This window comes from Ochotona princeps, chromosome 1, assembly GCF_030435755.1.
Source record: "Ochotona princeps isolate mOchPri1 chromosome 1, mOchPri1.hap1, whole genome shotgun sequence".
Taxonomy (NCBI): domain Eukaryota; kingdom Metazoa; phylum Chordata; class Mammalia; order Lagomorpha; family Ochotonidae; genus Ochotona; species Ochotona princeps.
Genome location: NC_080832.1, coordinates 104,908,970 through 104,925,092, shown reverse-complemented (window position 1 = coordinate 104,925,092; position 16,123 = coordinate 104,908,970). Strand labels below are relative to the sequence as shown.

Below are 16,123 nucleotides of genomic sequence, written 5' to 3'. Positions count from 1 at the left end.
CTTCTCCCAAGATATAGATGGAAGTACAATTGGAAACAATGGTCTCATCTACTTTCCCCTATTCCTCGACCATTCTCATCCTAATTGTAGTCTGCAGGGGTATACATCCTTCTCAACAATGTAAACATCATTTAAAAAACACTAATAAAAAATGGCAATTAAAAAAAACCCCTAGGGCCCGGTGCCGTGGCCTAGTGGCTAAAGTCCTTGCCTTGAAAGCCCCGGGATCCCATATGGGCGCTGGTTCTAATCCCAGCAGCTCCACTTCCCATCCAGCTCCCTGCTTGTGGCCTGGGAAGGCAGTCGAGGACGGCCCAATGCATTGGGACCCTGCACCCGTGTGGGAGACCTGGAAGAGGTTCCTAGTTCCCGGCATCGGATCGGCGCGCATCGGCCCGTTGCGGCTCCCTTGGGGAGTGAAACATCGGACGGAAGATCTTCCTCTCTGTCTCTCTTCCTCTCTGTATATCTGACTTTGCAATAAAAAAAAAAAAAAAAAAAAAAAAAAAAAAACCCTAAAAAAATCCACTAATTATTTAAAAATACACATTTTTATTAGAAAGGCAGATTTGCAGACAAGAAGATCTTCTATTCCCTGAATCACTCCCCAAAAGGTTCCAACAGCCAAAGCTGAACAGATCCAAAGTCAGGAGCTCCTGGGTCTCCCATGTGGGTGCAGGTTCCAAAGCTGTGGGCTATCTTGAACTGCTTTCCCAGGTCACAAGCAGGGAGCTAGATGGAAAATACAGCAGCCGGGGAATAAACTGGTGCCCATACAGGATGTGGGGATTAGCCAATTGAGCCATCATGCCGGGCCCTCTACTTAAATGTCTTGGTACCCTTGTGAAAAGTCAATCAGCTACAGTGCATAGGTTTTCCCCCTGGACTCTTGATCCTATTGCATTGGTCTACCAATGGACAGGTCTAGGGCCCGGCGATGTGGCCTAGAGGCCAAAGTCCTCGCCTTGAACGCCCCGGGATCCCAAATGGGTGCCGGTTCTAATCCCGGCAGCTCCACTTCCCATCCAGCTCCCTGCTTGTGGCCTGGGAAAGCAGTCGAGGACGGCCCAAAGCTTTGGGACCCTGCACCCGCTTGGGAGACCCGAAAGAGGTTCCTGGTTCCCAGCTTCAGATCGGCGCGCATCGGCCCGTTGCGGCTCACTTGGGGAGTGAATCATCGGATGAAAGATCTTCCTCTCTGTCTCTCCTCCTCTCTATATATCCAGCTTTCCAATAATAATAAATAAATCTTTAAATTAAAAAAAAAATGGACAGGTCTACCTGTCTATATGTAACAAAAACAATGCTTTGATTTCTGTAGCTTTATAATAAATTTTGAAGCCAACAGTTTGTTTGTTCTTTTTCAAGATTGTTCTGGGACAGTGCTGTTGTACTGCCTGCTAAGCCTCTTATTGTTGTGCTGGCATTCCATTTGTTTGCTGGTTGGATCATGTCCTGTCTGCTCCACTACCAATCCAGCTCCCTGCTAATGGCCTGGGAAAGCAGCAGAGGATGACCCAAATTTCTCGCTCCTATTCCCATGTGGGAGGCCTGGAAGAAGCTCCTGGCTTTAGAAAGGCTCGGTTCCGGCCATTGTGGACATTTATGGAATGAACCAGAGGATGGAGGATCTTTCTCTGTCTCTCATTTGCCCAATAAATCTGACCTGACTTTCCAATAAAAATAAATAAATCTTATAAAAAATAAAAATAAAAACACAGGGCCAGGCATGATAGCGTAGTGGTTAAAGTCCTTGCCTTGTATATCCCAGGATCCCATATGGGTGCAGGTTCACGTCTGGGTGGCCCCGCTTCCCATCCAGTTCCCTGCTTGTGGCCTGGGAAAGCAGTTAAAGACGGACCAAAGCCTTGGGACCCTGCACCCTTGTGGGAGACCCGGAAGAAACAAAAGAAAGGAAGAAAGGAAGGAAGGAAAGAAGGGACAAAAGGAAGGAAAGGAGAGAGAGAGAGAGAGAGAGAGAGAGAAAGAAAGAGAAAAAAAAAGGAAAGGAAGGAAGGAAGGAAGAGTGGGACTTGAACCTAGGGCTCTTGACAGGTGATGCCAGCTTTACTTGTTGTGCCACTGGCTGTGGCCCTACCAACCCTGCCTTTCACTCTCATGGGTTTGCCAATGATGGTCTCAGGACTTAGCTATGCAAGCCATAGACTTAATATACAGTGGTGAAAAATGTCTGGTACTTCCCTGTGCCATGTTTATCCAGTGGATGCCTGATCAGGTCACATGATTACTGCCCATGGAAACACTACTTTTTTTTTTTTTAATCTTGATAGGCTATATTGTACTTTTTTCTCACTCTTTTTATGGTCCTGAAAGATTTCCCTGCACTCCTCCCCATTACAGGTTAACATAGCGTATTGAGGGTATAGTAGGTTTTACAGTTTTTCGATGTAGATCTTGAGTATTCTGACATTAATTGTTGGTTTATAGATTATATCGCGTTATCTTATTGCATTGGATACAGGTTGTTAGCGATTGCACTAATATTACAATATACAGGTATTATCTTCCAAGTTGTCATCTTTTCATCTCAGATTAAGGCAAACATGTGGTATTTAACCTTTTGGGATTGGTTCATTTCTCTTAGCATGATGGATTCCAGTCGGGCCCATTTGACCACAAAGAACTGCATTTCATTTTTTTTAATAGCTGAGTAGTATTCCATAGAGTAGATGAACCATAGCTTTCTTATCCAGTCTTCTATTGATGGGCATTTTGGCTGCTTCCAGGTTTTTGCGATTGTAGATTGTGCTGCTATGAACATAGGCGTGCACGTTGGTTTCTTGTGTAGGAGATGTTTTGGATATATCCCTAAGAGTGCTATTGCTGGATCATATGGTATGTTGATTTTCAGTTGTTTGAGTATTCGTCAAACTGATTCCCATAGAGGCTGTACAAGTCTGCAGTCCCACCAGCAGTGGAGAAGGGTTCCCTTTTCCCCACATCCTCGCCAGCAAGTGTTGGTGGTATTATGTATGTGTGCCATCCTTCCTGGAGTTAGGTGGTACCTCATGCTGTCTTCATTTGAATTTCCCTTATTGCCAGGGAACATTTTTTCATATGCTTGTTTGCCATTTGGGTTTGTTCTTTTGTAAAATGCCCATTTCCCGTGCCCATTTCTTGAGCAGTTTGTTTGTTCTGGTGTTTTGGTTTCTCTGGAGATCTTTGTATATTCTGGAGATCAGCCCTCTGTCTCCTATGTAGTGTGCAAAGATCTTCTCCCATTCTGTAGGTTTTTTTTTACTTTGTTGATTGTTTCTCTAGCTGTACAGAAGTTTCTTAGTTTGATGAGGTCCCAATTGTTTATTTTGGTCTCGATTTCTACTGCTTTTGGAGTCTTTTTTAGGAAGTCAGGGCCTACCCCTAAGTGTTGCAGTGTGTTTCCAACATTTTCTTCCAAAAGTTTGAAGGTTTCTGGATGTAGGTTTAGGTCTTTTATCCATTTAGATTCGATCTTGGTGTATGGTGAGAGATGTGGGTCTATCTTTTTGTTTCTGCAGGCTATCAACCAGTTGTCCCAACAGCATTTATTGAACATACCTTTTCATTTGCTTGGGTTGTTGTCTGTCTTTTTGTCAAAGATTAACTGACTGTATCTGTGTGGGTTTCCATCTGTTGTTTCTATTCTGTTCCACTGATCTTCCTCTCTATCTTTGTGCCAGTACCAGGCTGTTTTGATGACCACTGCCCTATAGTATGTCCATAGATCCGGTACTGGAAAGCACTACTTTTGACAGCAACTTTCCTGTTACCCATGAATGCTTCCCTGACTGGCAAAAATTCAGACCAAATAAAACTTGTAAGTAAAATAGTAAGGATGAAGGATAAAGCGAGAGAACATGCAGGAGACTAAATTAAGAAAAAGTGATTTTAGGATTGGCCTTCATAGATTCATACAAAATGTAAGACTTAAGCACATGAATTGATATTTTATATTAAAATTTATTTATTTTTTCATCTTAAAAATTTTTATTTATTTATTTTTTAAAAATTTTTAAAAATTTGAGACAGGAATGGAGACAGAAACACAAAGACAGAGCTTCCACTGGTTTAATCACTCCATAGCTGGGCTGGAGTCTATGCTTCCTATGTGGGTGGCAGGAAAACAGTCACTTGATCTGTCATCTGCTGCCTCCCAGGATCAGCGTTATCAGGAAGTCGGAATTGGGTGCCAGAGTTGGGACGCACACCCAGGCATGAGGTGTTACAATTGGTGGCTTCACCACTAGGCCAAATGTATCCCCCTGAAGCTATTTTTAAACACTAGAGATCCCATCCCCTACCAGAAAGGAACAAGACCTAATCCTTCATTGTCACTGTCATGACATGAATACACATAGGAAGAAATAAATTGGAAACAATTATCTTCCACTTTCCCCCATACCTTGACCCTTGCACACTAATCAGCGGTCCACATGTCTCAACTGTGTAAACATCGTCAAAAATAAATTAATAAAAAACAACAGGGAAGAATCTGACCCACCTTATGAGGGCAAGCAAATTGTCAAGAAGTTTCAGGATTTGCTCTGTGCAGGGGTTCCGGAAGACTGGATTTCCACTGGGTGTATAACCCACGACAAAACCCCCAGCCTTGGCCTCTTCCAGGTCGGTGGGCCAGCAAGTTCGTTTCATAACACCCAGAATGCTATACACACAAAAGCTCATCTACAGAAAGACAAGAATGAGAAGCAAACATAAAAGGGGAAGACAAAAATACTGTTAGTTATAGTCAAGGCCATGACAAAGGTAAGAGTGGCCAGACAGAAGGCAAGTTTGCCTTTCCCTCCATGAGAGTTCAGTCCTAGAGGGGTCTTCTGACCATTTGCAGGGCCCCTGGGAGGCTCCTGAAGCATCCCTTGTGTATGAAGTCTATTCACAGACTACACTGACCCCAGTAGGAAGGTGGCGTAGACAGTCGCCAAAAAGTGTTTCAACCACTACGTCACCCTGCTTCTGAGCTGACACTGACCCTCCAGTTTGAGTCTGGACAGCTTTAGCCCTATGCCTCATCTCAGCTATTCCAACCTGCTGCTTGCTAGGTTAATTCAGGTGACTCCTGCCATTCATGGACCAGGAGCAAGGCTTTCTTGGATAATGAAGCCCTATAAAGCCTCAGGTTTTCAAGCGAGGCCCTCACTCAGGATATTTCATGACACCCTAATTAATGACTATGCTCTGACTTATTTGTTTATTACACCTCACTGTCAGATATTAGAGAGGTCACTAAAACCAAAATGACTTCACAGAGAAGACCATCTTCTCTCCTGGGGAAATTAAGTCAACAAGGCAAGAATGAAGAAAGGAGAAAACTTAGGGTAGTAGAAACTACCAAGTTTCTCACTAATACAGAAAAAACAAAAGTACAAAAAGCTTGCCAAGTGGTAACACCCTACCCTTGCCCATGACCAATGCAACTTCCCATCCTTGGAAAAGTCTTACTTACTTGTGCTCGGTTCAAGCCACAGGGATCCTCAAGGCCAGGGTCATGGCTTTTCTGATTTGCGCCCACATAGGCAATAAAAGCATCAATATCTGACAGCGCTCTAAAAGTTGGATGGGGGGGAAGTCAGTTACATCTTGTCTACAGTGAGGATACCTTCTTCCACAAGAGCTAGTAGATTAGAACTATTTGGTCCTAAAGAGCAGTTTTGATAGTGACATGAATTTAATTGTATTGTCAGCTGTCACTTGCAGGCCTAAACATCCTGTTCCACTCCCACATGTTACCAGCAACATGCAAAGAATGATAAAGCTCCCTCTTCCCCTATACTTTTAGACAGCATGGTGATATTTTTAAAGATTACGAAAGGCTGCTTTTGGAAAACTTCGGGTCACTGATAGTACAACAGCCCCACGCCCATCCTGGGCACAGTGCTGGGAGTAGAACGGACACTCATGTGCAGTGGGAGCCAAGGACAAAAGATGTGCCGTACCTGTGCATGTCTTCTGAGAGCCAGATGCTGGCCACAGGCGCCATCAGCTCCTCCAGAAATACCTTCTGACGCTCGTAGTTTTTGAACTGGTTGCTGATGAGAACCAGGGCTTCCATGAGGGCACATTTCTCCATTTGTGTCAAGAGCAGCTCATTGGAGAGGAGCTGCTTCACATGGCTATAAAGCATGTCAAAATTTGGCTGTGATTAGAAAAGAAAAAGAAAAGCAGGTTAGAGGGGAATGAAGAACTGACTGTCAGGGGTCACTACAGGAGAAAGGAAAACCAAGGTAGTGCCAGGAAAGTCAGGTCTTTAAGGATGTCCTTTAGTATTGTTGTTATAATCTCTCTCTCTTTTTTTAAGCTTTGTTTATTTAAATGGTAGAGTTACACTGACAGAGAGGGAGACACAGAGTTTTTTTCCACCTGCTTATTCAACTCTTCAAATGGCTACAACAGGGCCTGGCACGATAGCATAATGGTTAAGGTCCTTGCCTTACACGTGCCGGGATCCCATATGGTCACTGGTTCTAATCCCAGTGGCCCTGCTTTCCATCCAGCTCCCTGCTTGTGGCCTGGGAAAGCAGTCGAGGATGGCCTAAAGCCTTGGGACTCTGAACATGCTTGGGAGACCCAGAAGAGCTCCAGGCTCCTGGCTTCAGGATGGCTCAGCTCTGGCCATTGCAGTCACTTGGGGATTGAACCATGGGACGGAAGATCTTCCTCTGTGTCTCCTCGCTGTATATCCGCCTTTCCAATAAAAATAAATATTAAAAAAAAATGGCTACAACAGCTGGGACTGGGCTGGGCTACAACCAAGAGCCTAGAGTTCTAATAGCTGGGAAGGAGCCAGGTACACAGGCCAAACTCTGCTGCTTTACCAGGTGCCTTAGCAGGTAGCTAGACTGGAAGCGGAGCAGCCAGGAATGGAACCAGCACTCATGTGAGATGCTATGCAGTGGATTAAGCTACTGCACCATGATGCTGTCCTGTCACTGTATTCTTCACTGTATTCTTCCACTTGAAAGGGTATAGCAAGGGCCCGGCGGCGTGGCCTAGCGGCTAAAGTCCTCGCCTTGAAAGCCCCGGGATCCCATATGGGCGCCGGTTCTAATCCCGGCAGCTCCACTTCCCATCCAGCTCCCTGCTTGTGGCCTGGGGAAGCAGTCGAGGACGGCCCAAAGCTTTGGGACCCTGCACCCGCATGGGAGACCCGGAAGAGGTTCCTGGTCCCGGCATCGGATCTGCGCGCATCGGCCCGTTGCGGCTCACTTGGGGAGTGAAACATCGGATGGAAGATCTTCCTCTCTGTCTCTCCTCCTCTCTGTATATCCGGCTTTCCAATAATAATAAAATCTTTAAAAAAAAAAAAAAAAAAAGAAAGGGTATAGCAATTTAGGTAGGAGGACTTCTTCAGTGTTTGGGTAACTATTTTATTTAAAAAAACATTTTTTTTTTTAAGGTTTACTTATTTTTATTGGAGAGAAGAGAGACAGAAAGATCTTCTACCTGCTGGTTCATTCCCCAAATGGCCTCAATGGCAGGTACTGAGGTGATCTGAAGCCAGGAGCTAGAAGCTTCTTCTAGGTCTCCCATGTGGGTGCAGCGTGCCAAGGTCTTAGGTCATCCTCCAATGCTTTCCCAGGATGGGAAGCGGAACAGCTGGGACACAAACTAGTGCCCATAGGGGAAGCTAGCACTTGAAGGCAAAGGATTAGCAAGTTGAGCCATTGTGCTGAGCTCAACTGTACTTTTCAATACTATAATGAACATGTTTTTGGTAGGTTAACTTGACAGCATCTTTATAGACAAAGATCAATTTGTTACAGACACGGGAGATAACCGCTGTGCATTCACAGAAGAAATTTTGAGTCAATTTTTAATCTGGAATCAGGTTTTTTAAAGCAACACCCCCAGAAGCTGGGATTTTCTCCCAGATTCTCTGAAGATGAGGTATATTATCAGGCATTAGTAAGAACACCGTATAGTACAGTAATGAGCTGTGCCTGTAGGAGGGCAAACTTGGCCGTCCATATAAAAGAGAACCATTCATTGTGGAGAAAATATCTGCATTCTTACACACAGCAGAGAGGAAGAACATCGCCACTATGCCAAGTTACAGTGCCTGCCTCTTCCTTAACGAGAGGTATAACAAGGGCTGCGTCGGCAGAAATCACCCACACTCATCAGGCTCACTGGGCTACTCAACCAGGTTCCATGGCTTACCAGCACAAGCTCAGGGTAGTCACGGCACATCTTGATGATGGAGGAACACGCGTGCCTCCGTACATTCCTCACGGCCCGGGTTCTGGGGGCCTAGAGACATTCAGCAAACTGAGAGTCACTTAAAGCATCACATACACAAGCTGCGCAGAAGCATACGCAGGCAAACTGACATCTACCTAGGGTAGGGGGTGATGTATAATGCAACATGTTTTCTATTTGTGCTACAAACAAAAAGCTATGTGAAAATCCACTGGTTTCAATCAACCCGGTCCACATATACTAAAATCCAGGCAAGTGGACATTCATAACTTCCGCTGTCCAACATCACAATCTGTGGGTTGAATGGATGGTCTTACCTTACTTTCTTCAACAGTTTCAAAAGTGACTGACGAAAACAGCTAAGGGAAAAAAAAAAGTCACTTTACACTTCTTTATTGGAAAGGCTAAGTCACAGAAGCAGGAAGAGCTAGAAATCTTCTGTTACTTCATTCCCCAAATGCCACATCAACCACAGCTGGGCCAAGCCAAGATGTAGACTCCAAAACTCCACTGGAGAGTTGCATGTGGAGGATAAGGACTCAAGCGTTTGAGCCATTATCTACCACCTTTCCAGGAACATTAACAGAGCTGGGCTGGAAGCAGAGTACCCTGAATGCAAACCCTCCTGGCCACAGGAGTCTCACTAGGGTATTAGCTCTGCTACTCACCTGGTAATTCAACTGGCCCCTGCAAGCCATCCGCATTTTTCCTTTCCTCTCACAAATCCCCTTCCACTGGGGTGGGTAGGAGACTGGGTGGGGCTTCTCCCTCAATATTCCCTTTACCTCGGATATAGGAAGGAAACAATAGGGAAATGGTGGTCTTACCCACTTTCCCATGGCCCTTGTAACGTTTTACCCTAATTAACAATGTAAAGATTGCCAAAACATAATAAAATAATTAAAAAAAACAAAAACCACAAATCCCCTTCAAGGGCAGGCATTTGGCAAAGTGGATAAGCTGACACTTGGAACTCCCGTATTCCATTTTAGAATGACTTTTTGCCAATGTACACCCTGGGGAGGGAGGAGCTGCTGGCTGAAGCAGTCGGGTGGGTCCCTGCTACCACTGGGACCTGGATTGAGTTCCTGGTGCCTAGCCATGGCCTGGTCAAGTCCTGGCTATTGTGGGCATTTGAAAATGAACCAGAAATTGGGACCTTGCTTGTTATATCTGTATCTATCTCTCAAATAGATAAATTTTAAAAATTCCCACAAAGTCTGACAGCATTAACTGATACCCTCCTATTTCCTGGTGTGCAGGTCTTTTTTTTTTCCAATTTTATAAAAATTATTATTTATTATTATCATTTTACGATACAGTTCCACAGGCTCCTGGTATTTCCCTTATCCCAGCCCCAATCCACCCCGCCGACCTAGTTCCTGTATATCATTACTAAAGTATAGTTCTTCATACACAGTCATATGTCCATCATTGTGGGCATGGACAAAGTCAGAGAGTCCAGAATCCTATTGTCAGGATATATTAAACAGTTTCATTATAAGTCCATCCATGTAGAAATGCATACTGCATTGTATCCTCACATCTGGATATGTTAGTCTCCATTTCACAGCTACTGTACATCCCCTCAAATGGAAAGTCATAATACAAAATCAACAATAGAAAGAAAAATAGAAATTTACAATGCCACGAAGTAAAATAACATGTTACTAGATATGACAGTCTCCATTACACAGCTACTATACATCCCTTAAGTGAAAAGTCACAAAACAAAATCAACAGGAAGAAAAAGAGAAATTAACAACACCAAGAAGTTACATAACATGCTACTAAATGACTAAGGTGTAGCTGAAGAAATGAAAATCAAGAACGTTCTTGCAGAAAATGATGCTACTGTATGATCTATGAGTCACTGAAGAATTTAATCAGAGAAAAGTGTTTTGAAGAAATGAAACTAACAGAAAACATCAAAACTCACACGATATAGTTTCTGCTGATTTTTGTTGGTGAAATGTGTCTCTTCTAGACAACAAATAGATGGGTTTTGTTTTTTAACCCAGTCTCCTAATCTATGAAGTTTGATTAAGCTTAAGCCATTTACTTTCAGGGTTAGGTAATAAGTATGGGTGGTACTTTGGTCCTGTCATTTTAGGAATGGGTTGTTCATTGGTTTAGCCTTCTGCTGTCATTTTACTGGGATGTTCTTCCCTTTTGCCTATTGTTTTGTTGGGTGCTATTCCTCCGATCTGTGAAGAGAACATCTTGAGGTATCATTTGTAGGGCAGGTTTGGAAGAGGCAATTTTTTTAACTTTTCTTCACTGTAGAAGAATTTTATTTCATTTTCAAAGACAAAAGAAAGCTTTGCTGGATATGTTATCCTAGGCCGACAATTTTTTTTTTTTTTAGAATCTGGAATATGGGCCCAGCGCCGTGGCCTAGAGGCTAAAGTCCTCGCCTTGAATGCTCCAGGATCCCATATGAGTGCCGGTTCCAATCCCAGCAGATCCACTTCCCATCCAGCTTCCTGCTTGTGGCCTGGGAAAGCAGTCAAGGATGGCCCAATGCTTTGGGACCCTGCACCCATGTGGGAGACCTGGAGGAAGTTCTTGGCTCCTGGCTTAAGATTGGCACAGCACTGGCTGTTGCACTCACTTGGGGAGTGAATCATCAGACAGAAGATCTTCCTCTCTATCTCTGCTCCTCTTTGTATATCTGACTTTGTAATTAAAAAAAAAATAAATCTTTGAAAAAAAAAAGAATTTGGAATATGTCACTCCATTCTCTTCTTGCCTGTAGAGTTTTCTGTGAGAGATCTCCTGTGAGCTTAATTGGCATTCCTTTATATGTTGATTGATTTTTTTCACGTGCACATTTAAGGATCTTTTCCTTATGTTCGATTGAAGAGAGCTTGATGATCATATGTCGTGGTGAAGATTGCTTTTGGTCAAGCCTGTTGGGAGTTCTGTGCCCCTCCTGGATCTTGTTTCCTAATTCTTTCTCTAGATTAGGGAAGTTTTCCTTTTATTATTTAATCAAATATATTTGTAAAACCAGTTTCTCTTTCTGTACCTTCTGGGACTCCCATAACTCTTATATTTGACCTCTTAATAGTGTCTTTCAATTCTTGAATACTTTCTTTGGCCTGATCCAGTTCTGTTTCCAGCTTTTTGTTTGCTTCCGCCTAATGACAGGAAATATCTTTCAACTCTGAGATTCTTTCTTCTGCTTGCTTCATTCTATTTTGGAGACTTTCTACTGTACTTTTAATTTGGTCTACTGTGTTCTTAATTTCTGATATATCCACTGTACTTTTAATTTGGTCTACTGTGTTCTTAATTTCTGATATATCCACTGTACTTTTAATTTGGTCTACTGTGTTCTTAATTTCTGATATATCCACTATTCTTCTTTTGCTCTTGCTCATTGCACTTCTGGTTAGCAGAGTCTTCTCCTTGGGGCAGGTTTCTAAGCTGTGTCACCCACAGGTCTACAGTTTGATTTTACTTACTGCAGTTGGTACACAACTCTTTGCTTGCAGCCAAGTGTGCCACTCCCTCCAGCGAGTTCCAGGCCTGGGTTCTTATGTTCCTATATAGCTAGGTTGTTGATGGTGCTAATCTTGCCAGAACCTGTTGGACGTTAGGTCTGGGTGCCATATGGACCTATTTTAACCTGTACAATGCCATAGTCAGTATTATTTTCCTGTGGACCAGTGCGATCCACGGAACTCAGGGAGTTCTCGCGAGCTCAGCACATGTGCAGTTCACTGTGCAGTCCTAAAGCTTTTGCCACAGTGCACAAAATGGCTCCTGACGTGTCACTACTAGAGATGTTGATCTGCTGGCCATCTGGGTAGCCCTCAGACCTGTCTTGGGTAAAACCTGTAGAATGCCACGTTGATGCAGTTCACTGAGTCAGAAATGAGTTCACTCCCAGCTCAGCATATGCTCAGTCCTTTCTCTTGCCTTTGCCTCCTTATGCAAAATGGTGCCCAATTTGGCTCTAGGGGGCTGACTGGGCTATAAAATCCACCCTGTTCTCACACTGGTGTGCAGGTCTAATACTTGCAATACCACAAGGTACAACCACCTGTATATGCAAATTTCGTCCCATAGCATAATGCCTTAGCGTGATGCATGATCCACAGTAAGTACTAGGTAAACATTTAGGAATTATTAGTTTTCCCCATACACTTTGAAGAACAGTTACAAAAAATAAAGTACAATAAAATTACCTTTGAAAAGACCTGGGGTAGGAAATCTCGTCTGTAGGTGACAAAGGGGAAGAGTGCTGATACATTAGTGAGGACACAGGACAGGATGAGGGGATCCTTGGTGTCAAAGTTCAGAACCATCTGCAACAGCTCCACACCATCATCAACAGGAATTTCCTAGGAAATAAAGAGGTGGTGGTCATGGCCACAGCTACTGGAGCCTATCTCTTGGCTGAATTTTCTTTAGACTTTAATAAATGCAGAAATACACAGTATGCTTGCATATTTGATTTTAAAACACTGCTTTGTAACCCTTGTGTGAACCTCAATTCCTAAACACCACCCAATGTTACAATTCTCCTTAAATGATGTGACAATATATCAAAGCAGGGATGCAGGGGAGAATGTTCCCAGAATCGCACTACTGCAAACAGTGCTGCAAGACATACTTAAAAACTTTCATTTACATTTTTCATAACTCCATTAGAGTAACAGACTTTTGGGGATGCTGTAACTTCACAGCTCAAAGGCATGAACAGCTCCAGGTCATGCTACTCCTCCTGACAGACTCTGTCAACTGTATCTATATCCAGAGTGTCCTCCCATGTTCTCAGCAGCATGGAATGCTATTTTCTGAAGACTTCTTATTCATGAAGCAAATGAGAAGACCCAGGATCCTGCCAATGTATATCCTGAGAAGTAAGAGTAATGGCTTGAACATAGCTCCTTATTGCAATAAAGCCTGGACCAACTACAGAATTTGTTGGAATTTGAGCAGTGTGAAAGAACAGATACAAGATCTCTCTTTGCAGTTTTTTTCCCAAAGATTTATTTATAGGGCCCAGCACAATAGCCTACTAGCTAACTAAAGTCCTTGCCTTGCACATGCCGGGATCCCATATGGGTGCAGGTTCATGTCCGGGTGGCCCCGCTTCCCATCCAGCTCCCTGCTTGTGGCCTGGGAAAGCAGTCGAAGACGGCCCAAAGCCTTGGGACCCTGCACCAGAGTGGGAGATCCAGAGGAAGCTCCTGACTCCTGGCTTCATATCAGCAGGATCCCAAAGCTTTGGGCTGTCCTCAACTGCTTTCCCACACCACAAGTAGGGAGCTAGAAGGGAAGTGGAGCAGCTGGGACACAAATTGGAACCCATATGGGATCCCAGCACTTGCAAGGTGAGGATTTAGCTACTGAGCCGTTGTGCTGGGCCCTCTGCTTTTCAAATAAAAGTAAAGAAAAAAGAACATCCAGCAATGCAGTGTAGTAGGTAAAACCACTGACTGCAATGTCAGCATCCCATACAGACTCCACTTCCAATCCAGCTGCCTTTTAATGCCCTGGGAAAAGAGGCAGAAACAACCCAAGTGTTTAGGTTCCTGTCACCCAAGTGCAGTCCTGGAAGAAGCTCCTGGCTCTGGTAAATGTCAGTTTAGGTTTACTACATGGGGTTTAAGGACCCAATTAAGACAAGCATTACCTGCTACCTCCCAGGTATGCAAAAGCAACAAGCTAGAAAGAAGAGTGACACCTGAACTCTAACCTGGACACCACAATACATGATATAGGTGTCCCAACTGACAACCACTGACTGAAATAACTACCCTAGTGCAAAAACGTTTTGAAATTCACACACAGCTTTTCTACAAATGGCTAGAAACTCTTGTGTTATATTCTAGTTTTTTCCTGGACTATTTGTCTTAATAACAAGCTGTGTTTATTGCCAGTAGCAGAGTGCTTTCAAATAACATAGTACTAAGAAGGCTGGCGTGAAGAAGGCTCTGCTTGTGCCACCTGCATCTTAATATGGTTGCCAGTTTTACTCCTGGCAGTCCACTTACAATCCAGCTCTCCTCTAATGTGCCAGAGAAAGCAGTGCAGGACACCCTACAGCTTTGGGCCTTTGCATCCACACAGTAGACCTGGAAGAAGCTCCTGGCTCGGCTTTGGCTGTTGAAGCCATCAGCGGAGCAATCAGTGGATGGAAGATCTGTTTCTCCCCTCTCTGTGACTCTTATTTTCAAGAAATACAAATCTTTTTTTTTTCTTTTAAGTTGTTTTTATTGGAAAAGCAGATACATAGAGAGAAACAGAAAGAAAGTTCTTACATCCCCAAGCAGCCACAATGGCTGGAGTTAAGCTAACCGGAAGCCAGGGCCAGGAACTTTTTCCTGGTCTCCCACACATGTGCAGGGTCCCAATCTTCCACTGCTTTCCCGAGCCACAAGCAGGGAGCTGGAAGTAGAGCAACCGGTACATGAACCAGAGCTCATAAAGGACCCTGGTACATGCAAGGTGAGGACTTAGCCACTAGGCTATCATGCCAGCCCAACAATAAATCTTTATTGCCTACATTAATCCATTGCTAAAGCAGCCCTATCCAATAATGATCTGTAATACTTCCAGAAAAACAACTCAGCTAACGCTATTGTAGATGGTAAGCATTTTTATCTTTTTCAGCCGAAGAGTTCTTAAACATAACAATTGGGCCCAGTGTGATGGCTCAATTAGCTAATCCTCCATCTACTGTTTCCTCCCCTTGTCCATTAAGATGAACCGTTGAAAGGATTCAAATGTGGACGTACATAGTAAATCTTTGAATTTGAGTGAAACTGGCTCAAAATATCAAATATTGGTTAGTGAAAAACTAGCTCTCTGAGTTTGGGCTGCAAGTAAAGCATAAGACAACAGATGATTGTAGAATTGTGGTGGGAGTTAGCAAGTGCTGCAGAAACAAAAATTCTTTTTTCAGGACAGTTCTGGGTGGTAGTATTTGGCCTTAAGTAAACCTCCCGACACAGAAAGCTACTCCATTTTTTTGCTTCATCAAGAGGAAGGGTCAGAACAAAGCATTTTTAAGTTGGAGAGATGAGTCTGGTGGATATGCATGTGCACATAATGAACTTATCTATGCACTGTCTGGTATGCTGCACTTCTCTATTAAGTAAGGGCCATCTAAACCTGTTAAAGCGCTAATTGCATACCCAATCATGGTTACTCATGTAGATTTGGGAGAAAAATCAGAACGCCACTCTTTCAGACTGGAATGATTAGAAAAGCAGATTAATTACCTTGAGAGCTCACTTGTTAGCATAAATACCACTACAGCTTAATTATCTTCAAGAGCCTTAGCGATCCCTTGCACACCTTCCCTTGAATGCAACCAGACTTAATTAACCCATGATGAGTTTCAACCTAATCATTTCAATCTAATTAGCAACCTACTGAGGCATATACTATTATCCAATCAATTATAGCTGCATATAAAGCAAAAATTCTAAGAGAATGGTAACAGGTGACATGAAGCACAAAAAACCAAGATCTAGTTATGTATTATTATTGATGAGAGATTAACTAATCAGTTGACATGAATATTCTGGTTCACCAGATACTGCAACAAAAAAGGATGCTTATGTAGCAGGCATCTCTTCTCTCTCTGTTTATTGGCAAGGCAGATATATATAGAGAAAGAGATACAGAGAGAAAGATCTTCCATCTGCTGCTCCCCAAGCGGCTGCAACAGCCAATGCTGAGCTGATCCAAACCCAGGAGCTTCTTCCCATTCTCCCATGTGGCTGCAGGGTCCCAAGGCTTTAGGCTGTCTTCGACTGCTTTCCCAGGTCACAAGAGAGCTGGATGGGAAGCGGAGCATCTTGGATCAGAACTAGTGCCCACATGGGATATCAGTGCATACAAGGTAGGGTCTTTAGCCACTGGGGTCCTGCATTGGGCCCAAATA

At 43.5% G+C, this 16,123-nt stretch overlaps 1 protein-coding gene across 3 annotated transcripts in view; it reads right to left on the bottom strand.

Annotated features, from left to right (window-relative positions):
• XPO5 (exportin 5) overlaps positions 1–16,123 on the bottom strand; it is a 48,879-nt gene that overhangs the window by 9,014 nt on the left and 23,742 nt on the right. For all 3 annotated transcript variants that reach the window (XR_009245241.1, XM_058662498.1, XM_058662501.1), the window contains 6 exons: positions 12,411–12,566; positions 8,532–8,573; positions 8,176–8,265; positions 5,952–6,151; positions 5,462–5,561; positions 4,502–4,683 (listed from right to left, as the gene is read on the bottom strand). Coding sequence is in view for 2 of the 3 variants with exons in the window: in XM_058662498.1 (XP_058518481.1) it covers positions 4,502–4,683; positions 5,462–5,561; positions 5,952–6,151; positions 8,176–8,265; positions 8,532–8,573; positions 12,411–12,566 (770 nt within the window). In the remaining variant the exon portion in view is untranslated. The remainder of the gene's footprint in view (positions 1–4,501; positions 4,684–5,461; positions 5,562–5,951; positions 6,152–8,175; positions 8,266–8,531; positions 8,574–12,410; positions 12,567–16,123) is intronic.